At 53.5% G+C, this 17,846-nt stretch overlaps 2 protein-coding genes across 4 annotated transcripts; one reads left to right on the top strand and one right to left on the bottom strand.

Annotated features, from left to right (window-relative positions):
• The first annotated feature begins 6,870 nt into the window (after positions 1-6,870).
• On the top strand, positions 6,871-15,994 carry PPP2R5B (protein phosphatase 2 regulatory subunit B'beta). 3 transcript variants are annotated; one of them, XM_055580873.1, is made up of 15 exons: positions 6,872-7,246; positions 7,686-7,796; positions 8,073-8,158; positions 8,941-9,137; positions 9,717-9,818; positions 9,978-10,070; positions 10,197-10,327; positions 11,482-11,541; positions 11,645-11,753; positions 12,300-12,353; positions 12,687-12,737; positions 12,861-12,980; positions 14,087-14,214; positions 14,478-14,579; positions 15,205-15,994. In XM_055580873.1, exons 4-15 carry the CDS (start codon positions 9,000-9,002, stop codon positions 15,347-15,349), a joined length of 1,233 nt encoding a protein of 410 aa, XP_055436848.1. In that variant the 5' UTR covers positions 6,872-7,246; positions 7,686-7,796; positions 8,073-8,158; positions 8,941-8,999; the 3' UTR covers positions 15,350-15,994. The 3 variants fall into 3 exon arrangements, with proteins under 3 accessions (XP_055436847.1, XP_055436848.1, XP_055436849.1); XM_055580872.1 differs by having other exon boundaries at positions 6,871-7,246; positions 7,686-8,158; XM_055580874.1 differs by lacking the exon at positions 7,686-7,796.
• A 12-nt stretch (positions 15,995-16,006) lies between these two features.
• Positions 16,007-17,399, bottom strand: GPHA2 (glycoprotein hormone subunit alpha 2). The gene is made up of 4 exons (XM_055580875.1): positions 17,263-17,399; positions 16,761-16,863; positions 16,416-16,600; positions 16,007-16,305 (listed from the first exon to the last, which is right to left on the bottom strand). The coding sequence occupies exons 2-4, from the start codon at positions 16,861-16,863 to the stop codon at positions 16,204-16,206; spliced, it is 390 nt and encodes a 129-aa protein (XP_055436850.1). The 5' UTR covers positions 17,263-17,399; the 3' UTR covers positions 16,007-16,203.
• Positions 17,400-17,846: the final 447 nt, after the last annotated feature.

Here is a 17,846-nt window from a genome sequence, read left to right as displayed (position 1 = left end):
AATTCTCCAAGCCAGGCTTCAGCAATATGTGAACCATGAACTTCCTGATGTTCAAGCTGGTTTTAGAAAAGGCAGAGGAACCAGAGATCAAATTGTCAACATCCGCTGGATCATGGAAAAAGCAAGAGAGTTCCAGAAAAACATCTATTTCTGCTTTATTGACTATGCCAAAGCCTTTGACTGTGTGGATCACAATAAACTGTAGAAAATTCTGAAAGAGATGGGAATACCAGACCACCTGATCTGCCTCTTGAGAAATTTGTATACAGGTCAGGAAGCAACAGTTAGAACTGGACATGAAACAACAGACTGGTTCCAAATAGGAAAAGGAGTACGTCAAGGCTGTATATTGTCACCCTGTTTATTTAACTTATATGCAGAGTACATCATGAGAAACGCTGGGCTGGAAGAAACACAAGCTGGAATCAAGATTGCCGGGAGAAATATCAATAACCTCAGATATGCAGATGACACCACCCTTATGGCAGAAAGTGAAGAGGAACTAAAAAGCCTCTTGATGAAAGTGAAAGTGGAGAGTGAAAAAGTTGGCTTAAAGCTCAACATTCAGAAAACGAAGATCATGGCATCCGGTCCCATCACTTCATGGGAAATAGATGGGGAAACAGTGGAAACAGTGTCAGACTTTATTTTTTTGGGCTCCAAAATCACTGCAGATGGTGACTGCAGCCATGAAATTAAAAGATGCTTACTCTTTGGAAGGAAAGTTATGACCAACCTAGATAGCATATTCAAAAGCAGAGACATTACTTTGCCAGCAAAGGTCTGTCTAGTCAAGGCTATGGTTTTTCCTGTGGTCATGTATGGATGTGAGAGTTGGACTGTGAAGAAGGCTGAGTGCCAAAGAATTGATGCTTTTAAACTGTGGTGTTGGAGAAGACTCTTGAGAGTCCCTTGGACTGCAAGGAGATCCAACCAGTCCATTCTGAAGGAGATCAGCCCTGGGATTTCTTTGGAAGGAATGATGCTAAAGCTGAAACTCCAGTACTTTGGCCACCTCATGTGAAGAGTTGACTCATTGGGAAAGACTGTGATGCTGGGAGGGATTGGGGGCAGGAGGAGAAGGGGACGACAGAGGATGAGATGGCTGGATGGCATCACTGACTCGATGGACGTGAGTCTGAGTGAACTCCGGGAGTTGGTGATGGACAGGGAGGCCTGGCGTGCTGCGATTCATGGGTTTGCAAAGAGTCGGACATGACTGAGCGACTGATCTGATCTGATCTGATGAGCCCATAATGAAGAAGGTCTCACCTGGAATGCTTGAGAGGAGATTAACGGATCTTCCCTCCTCTTTGTACTTGGTCAGGCCTCCAGCCTCTCTCCCTATGATAATAATAATAACTTTTAATATCTCTAATCCTAAAATCCAATAAAGAATGGATTCTAACGCCCTTGAGCTGGGGTTTATTATTTTGTACAGCCCTTGAACCAAGAATGGTTTTTACATATTAGAATAGTTGGAAATAACCAAAAGAAGAATAAGATTTCATGACCTAAATAGCGTATGAAATTCACATGTGTCCACAAATAAAGTTTTAGTGGAAGATATCTATGCCCATTTGATTATGTACTCTAGGGCTGCTTTCTTTTAAAAATTTTAACGAATTAATTTGGCTGCATAGCTGCAGCACGTGGGATTCTCCTTGTGTCATGCAGCCCACGGATTCTCTAGTTGCAGTGCAAGCTTAGTTGCTCCTCAGCATGTGGGATCTTAGTTCCCTGACCAGGGATCGAACCTGTGTCCCCTGCATTGCAAGGTGGATTCTTAACCATTGGACTAGCAGGAAACTCCTTGGGACTGCTTTCTTGTTACACAGAGTTGAGTACTTGAGACAGAGCCCTGCAAAGCCTAAAATATTTATTTTCTGGCCCTTTACAGAAAAACTTGCCCACTCTTGCCTTACCGGTTTGGTCACACAAGATCCCTTACATCATGATGACTTAAGAGATACTCACAGGTAATTGTAATCCCATTTTAGCCTTACAAGAGAGATGAACTCTACTGAATCTAAAACCAAAAGTTGGCCTGAAGCCGAAAGTTCGGGGATCTGGATTACAATTCCAGCTCTGTGTGGCCTCAGGCAAGTCACTGCTCCTATTGGTAAGCCTGTTTTAATCCCTTTAACCTGGGCTTGGGTTAGACAGTTCAGTACCTGAAGAGTCTGAAGAACAGCCTCTGAGAGAATTGTTAGAAACACAAGGCAGGCCCCATTCTAGGAGGCCAGCTAATAAGATGCTGCTCAGAAGATGCTTGTGGAATGAATTAAGAGGTCTGCCTGACCCCCATGTTAGGCCAGGAGCAGAGCTGTGTTCATCAAGTGTTTATTAAATTAATAATAAAAATAACAGGGCTTCACTGGTGGTCCAGTGGCTAAGAATCTGCCTGCCAATGCAGAGGACAGGGGTTTGTTGACTTGAAAAATAGCCAGAACCTAAAAATCGAGGTTCTCCCCTGGACAGCAAGGAGATCAAATCAGTAAATCCTAAAGGACATCAACCCTGAATATTCATTGGAAGGATTGGTGCTGAAGCTGAAGCACCAATACTTTGGCCACTTGATGTGAAGACCCAACTCATTGGAAAAGACACTGATGCTGGGAAAGATTGAAGGCAAAAGGAGAAGGAATCGACAGAGGGTGAGATGGCTGGATGGCATCACTGACTCAATGGACATGAGTTTGAGCAGACTCAGAGAGAGTGATGGACAGAGAAGCCTGGCATGCTGCAGTCCATGGGGTCACTAAGATTTGGACACGATTTAGAGATTAGACAACAACAAAAATTGCGAGTCATGTTTTATCTGGGAGACAGCATTTCAGGTGACCCTGAGAGAGCTGTTTTGAGGAGGTTGGGTGGGGAATCAGGTTAAACAGAAGTTTGCAACAAAGGGCAGATAGTCTGGACATCAGAAGTATTTTTGTGAATTAGAGAAGACCAGAGTTCCCAAGTTAAGGAGTTAAGTGCTTTTCTCTGTATGGGGAGATGCAAGAGTCTGGCCTCACTGAAATCATCCCTTTCCTGTGCACCTCAGCTATCTGGGGCCAGTATCTTGTGCTTTTCACTTCCTGAGTTCCTCAGTGCTCAGTGTGGGGGGTGGCTGCAATCTGATGGCCGTTATGTCTCAGGTATTTTTCTCTTTCCTGAGTGCCCTTAGGGCTCAGGAATTCACATTTGGAGACTGGGAATCCTGATGACTGTGACATCCTTGCTGACTGACATGGCAGGAAATACTCCATTTCTCAGGTTGGATCCCTGTTCTGGGAAGATCCCACATGCCGCAGAGCAACTAAGCCAGTGCACCCCAGTTACTGAGCCCGTGCACTGCCAACTACTGAAGCCCGAGCATCTAGAACCCGTGCTCCACAACAAGAGAAGCCACCGCAATGAGAAGCCTGTGCACCACAGTGCAGAGTAGCCCCCACTGGCCACAACCAGAGAAAGCCCATGGGCAGTAACAAAAACCCAGCACAGCCATAACTGTAGCCCATCAGGCTCCTCTGTCCATGGAATTCTCCAGGCAAGAATAACTGGAGTGTGTCAGTTCAGTTCAGTCGCTCAGGGTTTCCATTGTTTCTCCATCTATTTTCCACGAAGTGATAGGACTGGATGTCATGATCTTAGTTTTCTGAATGTGGACTTTTAAGCCAGCTTCTTAAGTCTCCTCTTTCACCTTTATCAAGAGACTCTTAAGTTCCTCTTTGCTTTCTGCCATTAGGTTGGTGTCATCTGAATATCCGGAGAAGGCAATGGCACCCCACTCCAGTACTCTTGCCTGAAAAATCCCATGGATGGAGGAGCCTGGTCAGCTGCAGTCCATGGGGTCGCTAAGAGTTGGGCACGACTGGGTGACTTTCCTTTCACTTTTCACTTTCATGCATTGGAGAAGGAAATGACACCCTACTCCAGTGTTCTTGCCTGGAGAATCCCAGGGACGGGGGAACCTGGTGGGCTGCCATCTATGGGGTCGCACAGAGTCGGACACGACTTAACAGCAGAAGCAGTAGCATCTGAATATCTGAGGTTATTGATATTTTTCCTGGCAATTTTGATTCCAGCTTGAACTTCTTCCAGCCCAGCATTTCGCCTGATGTACTCCGCATGTAAGTTAAATAAGCAGGGTGACAACATAGAGCCTTGACGTACCCTTTCCCCAATTTTGAACTAAGTCTGTTGTTCCATGTCTGGTTCTAACTGTTGCTTCTTGACCTGCATACAGTTTTCTCAAGAGGCAGGTAAGGTGGTCTGGTATTTCCATCTCTTTAAGAATTTCCTATAGTTTGTTCCACACAAAGACTTCAGTGTAGTCAATGAAGCAGATGTTTTTCTGGAATTCTCTTGCTTTTTCTATGATCCAACGGATGTTGGCAATTTGATCTCTGGTTCCTCTGCCTTTTCTAAAGCCACCTTGAACATCTGGAAGGTCTCAGTTCACACGCTGTTGAAGCCCAACTTGAAGGATTTTGAGCATTACCTTGCTGGCCTGTAAAATGAGCACAATTGTGCAGTAGTGTGAACATTCTTTGGCATTGCCCTTTTTGGGAATTGGAGTCCTGTGGCCACTGCTGAGTTTTCCAAATCTGCTGACATATTGAGTGCAGCACTTCAAAGCATCATCTTTTAGGATTTGAAATAGCTCAGCTGGAAGTCCATCACCTCCACTAGCTTTGTTCATAGTAATGCTTCCTAAGGCCCAGTTGATTTCACACTCCAAGATGTCTGGCTCTAGGTGAGTGATACACCATCGTGTACAACTAATCTCCTGAACCTTTCATCTTGCAAAACCGATATTCTATACTCATTAAACAGCAACACCAAAATGAGTGAATTTTGTGGTGTGTTAATAATATCTCAGTAAACATGATTTTAAAAATAATTTTCAGGCTTCCCTGGTGGCTCAGTGCTAAAGAAACTTCCTGCCAATGCAGGAGATATCAGTTCAATCCCTGATTTAGGAAGATTCCACATGCCTTGGAGCGACTAAGCCCTGTGCACCACAACTATTGAGCCTGTGCTCTAGAGCCTGGGAGCCACAACTGCTGAGCCCATGTGCCACAACTACTGAAGCCCTTGCTCTAGAGTCCGTGCTCCGCAACAGGAGAAGCCACCACAATAAGAAGCCCTTGCACTTAAACTATTAATAGAGAGTATTCCCTACTTGCGACAACTAAAGAAAAGCCTGCACAGCAAGGAAGACCCAGGACAACCGAAAATAAATATTTAAAAATTATTTTAAAAGTCTTTTTCAACTCTCCAACAGCCATGTAACATTGTATCTATTTTGAAATGCAGTTCAAAGGCTATTTCTTGCAGGAAATCTTATGTGTGTCTTCTACTCCTCAGTGCCCCAGTCCTCAATCTGAGGGTTGTACAAAGCACCAACCTTCCATGGCCACTCTGGCCTGGAGACCCTCAGAGTCCAGAGCACTGGGCCCGGGACCTGGGCTGGGGGTCTGGAGCTGGTGTGCTCCTGACTTAGCCTGGGAGGTGGGAGCCTGGGCCGTGGTCCTGGATTTTGATGGCAGGATATGTAACCTTGGGCAAAGCACTTCTCCTCTCCACTCCTCAGGGTCCTCATCTGGTTGTAGAAGGTTTGGTGGGCCTCCCCTCCCCAAGCTTTTTCTGTAGGGGTGTTGGGGAAGCTTCATCTCCTAAGCCTGGAAGGTGGGCAAGGAGGAGAGTATGGGCTTCCATTTGACAGATGAGGTCACAAGGGCCAGACGGACAGGCCTACCAAGCAAAGGATTCTGCTCTGGATCTCAGCCTGGCTAAACTGCAGCCTTTGCTTTTCATTGCTCCGGTAGGTGGGCACCCTTTGGGCACCCTTTGGGCACCCAGGCTCCCTCTGCAGCAGGTAAGGTAGCTGGGTGGTTCCAAGGCAGCAGAGTGGCCAACAAGGCCTAGGACAGGGTGAGGAAGATTCTGTAAAGGACCCCAGCCCCTCTCTGACTTCATCGCCAGGTTCCATTGCCCACTCCTGGTGCTCCATGGACCAGTTGTTCATTTGGGCAGAACTTCTGGGTGGAGATTTCGCAGTATAGGGTAGGGGATGGAGTCCAGGAGAATGAAGGGCGTTGGGGTCCAGGGTGCTAGGAAAGGGGCCCAGGACTTCAAACCAGGAACTTTTGGCAGGAATGCCAAACTCTTGGAATTCCACCTGTGCCTTGGAGTCCCTGCAGCAGGGTTTTGAACAAGAGACCCCAAGAGCACATCTTAGGTCCCAGAGAGGCTGGGAGTTCCATCCAGAGAGGCTAGCTTGCTGGGGTGGTGTGGCAGCACCAGGGAGCACCTCCAGCTCTGATGCTTTGCCACTCCTAGGCTGGCCCTTTAAATCCAGACCATGATGTCACCTTAGACAGCAAGGGAGGGGAGGGGGACTGCAGGCTGAGGAAGGACTTCATTTCCCAGCAGCCTTGGGGGCACCACACCCCTCCCAGCAGGCACTGACTCACCGCAGACTATTAACCAGTCCAGTGCCATTTTCTACTGGTGTTTTAAAGTGTCCAGCCATTCTGGAGTGAGAGTGGCGTTCCCTTGTGGGTGGAATGCCTGGGGCGCAGATGGAGCAGGGCAAATCTTTGGGTGTGACAGAGGATTGGGCCTCTTTGCTGCCAGAGTCCTGGCATCGCCCCCAGCTTCCTGGTGCAGACTCCTGAGTCGTCCTCTCGCCGTGTGCACTCTCCCTTCCAGAGCCCAGGAGCCCAGCCCCAGTTGGACCCCGTCCCACTCTGCTCAGTCTTGTCCCCTGGTGCCCGCAGGGATTACCTCTTCGGTCAGGCAGCCGCTTTAATTGGTGCAGGGACTACATCTCCCAGCTGCCCCCGGCGGGAACTTCCTGACGCAGCCCCCCTCCCCCGCCCCGCAAACCCGCGGGGATGTGCGGGCCGACTGGGGGAGGTGACTTGATGTCATCGTGAGAAGCTGGGCGGCGGGTGCCGGTGCGCACAGACCCGGGGCTCCCGCGGTGCCGCGCGGGTCAGATCCCCCGACTTGAGAGGTCTGCGCGCTGCCCCGGCCAGCCCGGAGCCCGCCGGGCGCCCGCGCCCCGACTTGGGGCTGAGTTGGGGGCATGCTCCGGCCCCCCCGGAGCCGGAGAGAGAACCCAGGAGCGCCGCCACCCAGCGCCAGCGCCCCGAACCGAACCGCTGCGAAGGAGCCCTGAGCAGCTGCTGCCCTCCCCATAGGCAGCCCCTGGAGGGCCCGTGACCTAAGTCTGGGCATCTGAGAAGTGAGTGTCCCCCCATTGGGAGGCAGATGAGATTTGGGGGTGAGGAAGGAGAAACTGAGGTTGGGGAGGGCGCCGGGTTGTAGGAGGGGGGTGGCATGGGGATAGGGCCCCCATTCTTGGAAGAGTCCCTGGTGACCCTGATTAGTGGAGCAGGAACAGGGTCCCCATTCTGTTAGGGGCCAGGGATGAGGGCCAAGGTCCCCATTCTAGATAGGGTCTGGCTTGGGGGAGAGGCCCTATTTTGAGGGGGTTGTTTTAGAGCCTGGGGCCTTTATGTCTGGGACAAGGGAGGCACCTGCACCTCGTTTAGGGTCTGGGCCAGGGTCGAAGGGCAGGAAGACGGGCTGTCAGCGGCAGCCCCACAGGCTGTCCTGAAAGAACTGACAGGCTCTCTGTCTCTTTCTTGCCGACCTCTCTGCCCTGACTTCTTTTTCAAAAGAGCCAGGCTGGGAATCCTAGCTGGACTCTTCGGACCCTCAGGAAGGACCTGAAACCTGAGCCATCCTCCTCTCTACCGTGCTTGCCCCCCAGGACTGGGCAGTTGCCAAAGGTCCTGGGGGGGGCCCAGGACTGTGGTTGTGCCCACCCCATCCCCCCCACCTCCCGCAGCGCACAGGATGGGCCCAAGTTAGTCAACCCAGCCTCACTCAGCATCGTGCAGCCCCAGAGGGAACCTCAGGGGCTCTGAAGGCTCGACCCACCGCCTAGCCGCTATGGAGACGAAGCTACCCCCAGCGAGCACCCCCACCAGCCCCTCTTCCCCGGGGCTGTCCCCTGTGCCCCCACCCGACAAGGTGGACGGCTTCTCCCGCCGTTCCCTCCGCAGGGCCCGGCCCCGGCGGTCCCACAGCTCCTCTCAGTTCCGCTATCAGAGCAACCAGCAAGAACTCACTCCACTGCCCCTGCTCAAAGGTGAGCCCGGCTGCTGGCCTCGAGGGGACCTGAGTCCTGGAGTGGGCCAGCGAGCCTTGGGGGTGGGGGAGTGAGAAGCAGCTGGCAGCTGTGATCCGACGGAGTCTGGATGGCCCCTTCCAAGCAAGGGACTCCACCACCTGAGCTGACCCCCACCCCCCAGCCCTCTCGCCCTCTGTGCTGACGCATGGCCTGACTGGCCTGTCATCCTTGGAGGTGGGGCATCTGGAGGTGGTGCCACCCTGGGGGGCAGACCAGGGCTAAGGGCGGGGCCTACAGCCTGGGTTCCAGGAAGCCACTAGCAGCCTGGCTGCTGCCAGGGTCCTGGAGCAGGTGCTCAGCATGGCTCCCTGCAATCACAGTGTTGTCCCCCACCTCTGGGTACAGGGCCCCACTAGCTGAGGCAGAGGGCACCCGGGAGACTCCTAGTCCTGGCTCTTCTCCCCACTTCTGGCTCTTAGAACAGAGTGCTACCTAGGAGAGGGAGGCCGTGGCTGCTGGGGGCACCTGTGGAAGGCCCAGGCGTCCAGGGTCTGTAACCATGCTTTCCAGTCAGGCCGCCGTGTTCTCTGGGCCTCAGTTAGGATGAAGAGATGAAGCTCCTTTACCTCACAAGAATGGAGGGTGGGACAGAAGTGGTTTACTTTCTGCAAGGAGTGGGAGAAGGCCTAGAAGCATGGGGCATGGGGGCAGAGGAGCCTGCCCTAGGGATTAGGAAGGCCTGCCCCTGCCCAGAGCTGCAGCAGCTGGGGCCCAGGCTCAGACCCCTCCTCCCTCCCCAGATGTGCCAGCCTCTGAGCTGCACGAGCTGCTGAGCCGGAAGCTGGCCCAGTGTGGGGTGATGTTTGACTTCTTGGACTGTGTGGCTGACCTGAAGGGGAAGGAGGTGAAGCGGGCGGCACTCAATGAGCTGGTGGAGTGCGTGGGGAGCACCCGGGGGGTCCTCATTGAGCCTGTCTACCCAGACATCATCCGCATGGTGAGCACCTTGGTGCGCATGGGAACCCTACTGCCTGCCCGCGGAGCTCCTGGGCAGAGAATAAACCCATACTCTGGCCTGGCCTTAGGGCCCATGTCTTCCTGCCTGACCCGTCTCCCAGCCGCACTCCTGCCCAGCACTCTGCCAGTGTAGGTCCCTCAGTGCCTCCTGGGCTTGTCCCACCCTGCCCTTTTGCTTACGCTCTCCTGAGGCCTGGTGTGCATTCCACACGTTCCTTGTGCCATGGCCTAGCTCATCTGCTGCTTCTTCCATGAAGACTCTCTCAGTACTCAAACTAGAAATCTCGCTTTTGCTGCTTAGAAGGTCCGTAGACCTTACCATTTTCCATCTTGTCCCCTGCTGGCCTGCACCTGATAGAGGGTGGGGATGTGTCTCATCTGCCCCTCAGTCCCCAACCCCAAGCCCAGGTCTTCCATGAACTAGATGTTCAGGCAGTGATTACAAAGGAGGGAACTGCTTGCTGAGGCAGGTGCTGAGGCCTGTTAGACTCTGGATGAGGGATGTCCTAGCTTCTGCCTCAGGGGGTTCTTCCTTAAAGAACCCTGACCTGCCCCTCAGATCTCAGTGAATATCTTTCGGACGCTGCCGCCCAGTGAGAACCCTGAGTTTGACCCCGAAGAGGATGAGCCCAACCTTGAGCCTTCCTGGCCACATCTTCAGGTAGGTGGGCTGGGGAAGACAGGGATATGAGTTTCAGAAGAGACACGAGGAGGGGGTAGAGGGTCTCCTGAGATCCTGGACTGTTGGCTGAGGGCCACAGGGCAGGATGAAGGGGAAGGCAGTTCCTGAACTCACTGTGTCGTCTGTCCCCTCCTCCAGCTGGTATATGAGTTTTTCCTGCGTTTCTTGGAGAGCCCAGACTTCCAGCCCTCTGTGGCCAAGAGATATGTGGATCAAAAGTTTGTCTTGATGGTGAAATGGGGAACCCAGGCCGGGTGGTGTCATGGGGCAGGGGCAGGCTCTCTGTGGGGGCGTGGGGATAGGATGGAAGTAGCCTGGCTTGGTCTCTTTCCTAACCCCTGATCCCGGCGCCCACAGCTCCTGGAGCTGTTTGACAGCGAGGACCCCCGGGAGCGTGAGTACCTCAAGACCATCTTGCACCGGGTCTACGGCAAGTTCCTGGGGCTCCGGGCCTACATCCGCAAACAGTGCAGCCATATCTTCCTCCGGTGGGTGCCTGCTGCCCGCCCTGCTGAAACCTAGGGAGGGAGCGGGGAGAGCTGTGGGAAGAAGGAGACAGAGGCAAAGGCTTCTGGGCTAGGAGACCCTGTAGAACTATGGTTTATTGAGTTTTTTCTTGGCAGCATGTACTGCTGCCAGTAGTACTGCCTTATACAAACCCTGTGAGATCAACAGAGAAAGGGTATTTATTTCTGTTTTACAGATGAAAAATAGAGGCTGAGAGATGAAATGGTTTGCAGGGACTAGGTCAGTTCAGGGGGCCTAGGATCTAAATCTTTTGATCTTTGTCGTACCAGGCCATAGGACCCAAAGAAAGGGATTCTTTCTGTATATATGTATTGAGCACCAATGCCTACTTGGCATCAGGGGCCCATATGGCCTTATAGTTGAGACTGGCTCTTGAGCTCGATGGCCTGTGTTTGAGTTTGGTTCAAATATTTGGGTGAATTTGGGCAAAATATTTAAGCTCTGTCCTAGCCTCCTCGTCTCTAGAATGAGAATGATAAGTATACTAACACAGAGACAGTTGTCAAGATGAAGGGAGGCAATGCCTTCAATCACTGTAACTCCTGGACGAAGGCTAGAACTGTGAAACCTTAGCTCTTATTGGAAATAGGTGAGGAATGATCCCTGTCCTCCAGGAGCTCAGGGTATTAGATCCTTTGCTTATTAACTTTAGGGCAAGTTTGACTGAGCTGCTGAGCCCTGATTTCTTCATCTGTGTGATGGATCTAATAAGCTCTACCTCTTGGGATAGTTTTGAGAAACACGTAGCCCAGAATAGACACTGTCATTCTTTCGGTTGACTGGCATGAAGAGTGAAGGACTCAGGCTGAGTGCCTGTGGACTGGATGGGGACCAGGTAATGAGAGTTAGGGTCTGGCAGACGGTGCTTCACAGAAGAGAGGTTTGAGCTGGGACCCAGAGTGGCAGTGGTGGCCGGGCTGAGAGGGTGATGTAGAAGTGGGTGTGGATCTCAGTGGGCCTGGTTTGGTGTTTGGGGAAGAGAGCACAGCCTCTGGGTTGGGAGAGAGCTGGGTTAACGTGCAGGGCTGGGGTGGGTAGGCAGGGTGGTTGAGAGGAGGGTCGGGTCTGCTCCGATTGCCTTGAACTCTTGGGCATCCTTCTCTTCCTCTCAAAGGTTCATCTATGAATTCGAGCACTTCAATGGAGTTGCTGAGCTGCTGGAGATCTTAGGAAGGTGACTCTCTCGGGGCCTCAGCTGGAGCATCTGGAGGATTCTGGGAGGAAGGACGGAGGCCCAGTCATCCCAACCCTCTTCATCTCTTCTGTCCCCTCCTCAGCATCATCAATGGCTTTGCACTGCCCCTGAAGACTGAGCACAAGCAGTTCCTGGTTCGAGTCCTGATTCCCCTGCACTCTGTCAAGTCGCTGTCTGTCTTTCATGCCCAGGTAAGGCCCAGGCCTGGCCCTGCCATGGTGGAGAGGTCCTGAGGGTCAGGGCAGCCACCGGACTGGCAGGGTTAGCCTGACACTCTGACTCCAGGCACTCTAAAGCATGAACTCATGGGATCCTCTCTCACCTTTTTCTTGACTAATTCTCTTCCATCTACCTTAGAGAATCCCCACGATCCTTTCAGGCTGATCTTAGTCATCAGCTCTCTGAAGGCTTCCCAGCCCCCTCCCTCTTAACCTGCTCTGGGCAGGATTAAGCTCTCCTCTTTCTATATTCCCATAGATTATGGTACAAATTGTGGTTATGGAACCTTTTATAAAATTTATAAGGATTGGTTTGCTGAATATTTCCCCTGTAGGGTCATTATTGTGTCCCTACACATCAAACACGGTGCCTGGTATGTCCTAGGTGGTCAGTTAATGCTTGGTGAATGAGCGAAGAGTAAATGAGCAAATATCTGGTGCCCTGTCCCAGTCCCCTCTGACCCCTGTCCTCTTTCTCTCTGCCTACCCCTCCACCACCCTACCCCCGCTCCCTTGCAGCTGGCATACTGTGTGGTACAGTTCCTGGAGAAGGATGCAACCCTGACAGAGCATGTGAGTACCTCTGGTGTGTGCGCTAAATTGCTTCAGTCTCGTCCGACTCTTTGTGGCCCTATAGACTGTAGCCTGCCAGGCTCCTCTGTCCTTGGGATTCTCCAGGCAAGAATACTGGAGTGGGTTGTCGTGCCCTCCTCCAGAGGATCTTCCCAACCCAGGGATTAAACCCACGTCTTGTGCGTCTCCTGCGTTGCAGGTGGATTCTTTACCACTGAGCCACCAGGGAAGCCCTCAAGTACCTCTGGTGGGGGAGGCAACCTGGTGTCCTGGCAGGGCACCCTGGGGGCCAACCCTGGCAGGCCTGACTCCTTTCTGCCTCAACTCCCACAGGTGATCCGGGGGCTGCTCAAATACTGGCCAAAAACCTGTACCCAGAAAGAGGTATGAAGAAGGGCTCTGGTGTCCACTGCAGGGAGGCTGGGAAGGCTTGGCTTCCGGAAGGCAGTTGGGTGTATGTCGGGGGAGATGGGAACCGTCGCCCCTGTGTCCCTGCCCCCACCCCAGGTGATGTTTCTGGGGGAGATGGAGGAGATTCTGGATGTTATCGAGCCCTCACAGTTCGTGAAGATCCAGGAGCCCCTTTTCAAGCAGGTGGCCCGCTGTGTGTCCAGTCCCCACTTCCAGGTACAGGTCGGGACAGGTGGGGTGAGAGCCAGGGCATGGACTGGAAGGTTGGCAGGTTGACCTCACACAGCTTCCTCTGCCCTCAGTTTCTCCTCTGGACCTTCCTGGGTCTGATAATGTGGAGATGCTGGACTCAGGGTCAGGAGACCTCGCAAATCACTTCATCACTCTGAGTTGGATTAAGCTTCCTTGTCTGTAGAATGGGCCAACTGGGTGGAGAGGAGAACTGAAGAGATGGTAGCACAAACACATCTGGTAAACTGAAATGGATGTTTACCAGACGTCCCTGAATGGGATGGATGGTTGTCATCACTTTCCCCCTTTCTTAGTGGCCTTAAATTTCATTAGCCTCCCAGAAACCAGCAAGGCTTCCCCATTCCATCCAGGCTGGATGTAACCAGTGTTCTCCTACATGTGTATGCAGACTTTCATTTTTATAAGCCGTAACCTGGTGGCCGGAGAAGGCACTGGCACCCCACTCCGGTACTCTTGCCGGAAAATCCCACGGACAGAGCCGCCTGGTAGGCTGCTGTCGTCCATGGGGTCGCTAAGAGTAGGACACAACTGAGCAACTTCACTTTCACTTTTCACTTTCATGCATTGGAGAAGGAAATGGCAACCCACTCCAGTGTTCTTGCCTGGAGAATCCCAGGGATGGGGGAGCCTGGTGGGCTGCCGTCTCTGGGGTTGCACAGAGTCGGACACGACTGAAGCGACTTAGCAGCAGCAGCAGCAACCTGGTGGTTGTCAATTTTTCTCACAGTGACTCTGGCACTTCAGTTTACTAAATACCTCATATAATTCTTATAACAGCCGTATGGAGGTAGCTATTATTAGCCACAATTTACAGATTTGAAAACCGAGGCTGAGGAGTAAATTGCCTTTCCCAAAGTCACGTGGCCACTGTGTAGTGGAGCCAGGATTCACCTTTGAGCGCTGGGCTCCAAATCCAATGTTCTTTGCACCTCACCACGTTGGTCAGATGAACCCTGAAGATGGGCTGTAAGGAGGACAGCGTGCCCTGGGTTTGGGGCTGGGTCTGATTCCAGGACGGGCACCTGCAGGGAAGCCACTGAGGCACTTACTCTGCCATCTTGCTGCCCCAGGTTGCAGAGCGGGCTCTGTATTTCTGGAACAATGAGTATATCCTGAGCCTCATTGAGGACAATTGCCACACTGTGCTGCCTGCTGTGTTTGGGACCCTCTACCAAGTCTCCAAGGAGCACTGGAATCAGTGAGTGCCCAGGCTTTGACCTGACCCACAGAGGCTGGGGCAGGGCCAGCCAGTCCAGAACTGGGGTTACTCCTAGCTGGAGAGGATCAGGGAAGGCATCTGAAGGTGGCAGAGGGGTGGTGAAAGGGGAAGAAGGGTAGTGCTTGTGGTGTTCAGGGCTGCAGGCTGTTTTGGGGACACAGAGATAGGCAGAATGCTGGAGTGGGAGGTGGGACCCAACTGAAATTGCTCTCATCTCTCACCTCGTCCTTGTCCCTGCCAAGAACCATTGTGTCTCTGATCTACAATGTGCTCAAGACCTTCATGGAGATGAATGGGAAGCTGTTTGATGAGCTCACAGCCTCCTACAAGCTGGAAAAGCAGCAGTGAGTGCTGAGAGGCTGGGCATGGAGGGAGAGGGGAGAAAAGCAGGAAAAGGACCAGCTCCTAAGGGTTGGAGGGAACCTAAAAGGACAACCCATATCCCATCTGGTCAGTGTTTAAAGTCTCTCCCTAAGGTCTTGTCACGTGCTGGGCCATCTGTGCCCAGCTTTCCATTGAATCCTCCAATTATCCTCCCAAGTACTTCCTCCTAGTATGGAGGTTACTGGTGGCTCAGTGGTAAAGAATCTGCCTGCCAATGCAGGAGATGCAGGTTTGATCCCTGGGTCAGATAGATCCCCTAGAGAAGGAAATAGCTACCCACTCCAGTATTCTTGCCTGGAAAATCCCATGGCTAGGGAAGCCTGGTGGGCTACAGTCCATGGGGTTGCAAAAGAGTTGGACATGACTTAGCAACTAAACAGCATAACAACAGCCCCTCAGGCAGGGCCTCTCAGGGCCAGGCTGATCCATCTACTCCATGACCATGGGCTGGGACCCGTCTCTCCTCGGTGTTTTCTCCCCAAGTGGAAGATTCCTACTGAGTCTCTTTGCAGGTGGGGTGGTGGTGAGGGAGTTAGATTGCAGTTGGAGCTCCAGGAAGGGGACTGCCTCTCCCTCTCTCCCCAGGGAGCAGCAGAAGGCCCGGGAACGTCAAGAGCTGTGGCAAGGCCTGGAGGAGCTACGGCTACGCCGGTTACAGGGGACCCAGGGGGCCAAAGAGGCCCCGCTCCAGCGGCTTACACCCCAGGTCACCGGTGGAGGTCAGAGCTAAAGATCCCCAGAAGGGGAGGAGCTAAACCCAGAGCTATCAGTCCCTTCACCCTCCCTCCTGCCCAGGGGCCCAGAGAGATACACACCTGCTCCTGGCCTTGCCAGTGGGGGCTCGGAGGGCTCCCTGCCTGGCCCAGCGTGGGCAGTTTCCTCTGGGGGGAGAGGAGGAGAGATGGTGGTCCTGGCAACAGAACTCTCAGGCCCTCCTGGCAGGACTGGACCAGGGTGCGCTTGATCAGGAAGCGGCCATCGGGGACTGCCCTGCCCCACAAAGCTGGGCTCCAGACTGCAGGCGGGTTCCCACCCCCCGTTCCCAGCCTAGGGCAAGGGGACGCAGCCCTTCGCCTGCCCCACCTTGTGCCAGCGCGAGGTCCTTCCTCACCCCACCATGGGATCCATGGTCTATTTATTCTCCCCCAGCTCCCCTGCAACACAGACGTTATCCTGGGCCTGGGGCACCCTCCTCCCCTCTCCTCCCTGGCCCTGTACGTCCTTGTCCCCTTTTTATTTATTGGGCAGGGGGAGGGGTAAGGGCACAGGCAGAAAGAAGATTCCCTGTGTCCTGGGACAAGGGGGGTGGTCACAGTAACTGTGGTCTGTTTCCCTTTCCATGGCTGGGGGTAGATTTAATAAAGAGAGAAACTCACGATCTGCTTGCTTTATTTAGGGGTAGGGACAAGGGGGAGGTGAACTGATGAAGGACTGGTTCGGAAGCCAGGCAGAGGTGGGGAAGAGGCAGAAACCCCCTCTTCTCAGAGGGTTGGACCTGTTATCCTTAGTGAGGTTCAGGATATGTAGGATATACTCCAACTCTAAACCCTGTGACCAGGGGGAGGGGAAGGGGAGAAGGATGGGCTAGTAGCGCGAGAGGCGACACATGTCACACTGGCAGGCCCTGGCCGTGAAGATCTCCAGCTCCTCCTTCCGGTTCCCCCCACAATGCAGCTGCACCTTCACCTGTAGGAGAGGTGGGTGTCTGTCCAGGCTCCTTTCTTAGGCCATCTTAGATCCCTGCCTCCTCTGTCTCCGCAACCCCAACGAGCCACCGCCAAGCTCAGCCCCCTCACCTTCCTCAGGCCGCTGATGGTACAGCACTGAGACACAGAGGTGATGTTATGTCGATAACCACTGGCCACCAGCACGGAGTACCGGGAAGGGAAGGCGCTGGACTCGCAGTGGCCCACACAGGCCTGTGCCACATGGGAGCCCTGGCAGGTGCCTTGGCGGTCACTTCGCACTGTCACGTTGAAGGCTAGGAGACAGGGGAGTGGTAAATGGTGCCTTGGCGAAGGTTTGCCCAGCGCCTGCCGCCTGAGCCTCACTGGGTCCCTCAAGGGTGCTGCCTGCCCCGCCTTGGTCCAATCCATCCACTCTTTGCTTCCACCCAGCTCTCTGCTCCCAGAGTCACTTACGGTGCAAGTAGCAGCCTGGGATGGCGGCCTGTCGACTCTGGCCTTCAGTGACCGCCAGGAGCAGCAGGCAGAGGAGTAGGGTTTGGGGGGACGCCATGGGCATCTGAAACACAGAGGGTGGGTAGATGTTTCTAGGTGGGTGTGCAGGTGTGGGGGAGGAGTTCTTTACATGCTGCATGCCTCTGGGTGAATGAGCCAGGCTAGGCTGGTCTGTCTGGGGTGAGGCATGCCTCGAGGGGCTGTCTTTCCCTTGGGTGTGCCTTTGGGTGTATGTGTATGTGCATGTATGTGTGTACCCGTCTTCTCTGGATGGGTGTGAGTGTGAGCAGCTGTCCCAGTGTGACTCGCGTGTCAGCCCATTGCAGTGATTCTCCCCAGGAATCTCTTCCACCATCTGGAGCACAAACCTCCGCCTCCCTCCACCTGCCCCATCTGGGCCTGCAGGACCCTTAGCTAGAGCCCCCAGGCCCTCCCCGGGCTCTTGCTGCCTCAGCGAGCTCACCGCTTCTGAATGGATCGTTGAATGGCTCCTCGTGCCTCCTGCTGGTCTCCTGACGGTGCTGGCTCTCCGAGTTTTTATTCGCCATCATCCTGAAGCCACGCCTTCTTGGAGATCAGCTTTCAGGCCTGCCTCTCTTCTGCCCGGAGCCTCACAGCAAAACCACCTGGGAGATCCTGCTCTTCTCTGAGGTGTGGTCCTCAGAGGGTGGTTTCTGCTTTCCAGCTGTCCTACGGCTGCCTGTGGCCCAGGGCTGGGGAAGTGAGGTGTACAGAGAAGGCCAGGACCTGGCAGAGGGGGCAGTGTGTGTGCGCTTGGGGAGCGAGGGCTCTGGACTGGGCTGAGTTGTGGCCACCTGGGTTCTCTTCTTTGCTGTGTGACCTCGGGCAGGACACTACTGTTTAGGGCTTTGCCAGCCCAACCTTAAAGTGATTAAACTCAGCCCTGCCTATCTCTTTTACCCACTGCAAAGGTAAGCATGGAGAGAGATTCTTACAGACAAGGGAGGTGAAAGCGTCTCACTGATGATATCAGTGGGGATATCCCGAGAGGTGCTTCATGGCAGAGCCAGAGGAGAGTGGGGCAGG

The sequence above is a fragment of the Bubalus kerabau genome, chromosome 5, assembly GCF_029407905.1.
Source record: "Bubalus kerabau isolate K-KA32 ecotype Philippines breed swamp buffalo chromosome 5, PCC_UOA_SB_1v2, whole genome shotgun sequence".
Classification (NCBI taxonomy): Eukaryota; Metazoa; Chordata; class Mammalia; order Artiodactyla; family Bovidae; genus Bubalus; species Bubalus kerabau.
Note: the sequence above shows the minus strand (reverse complement) of the source record. Positions and strands in the feature narration are given on the sequence as shown.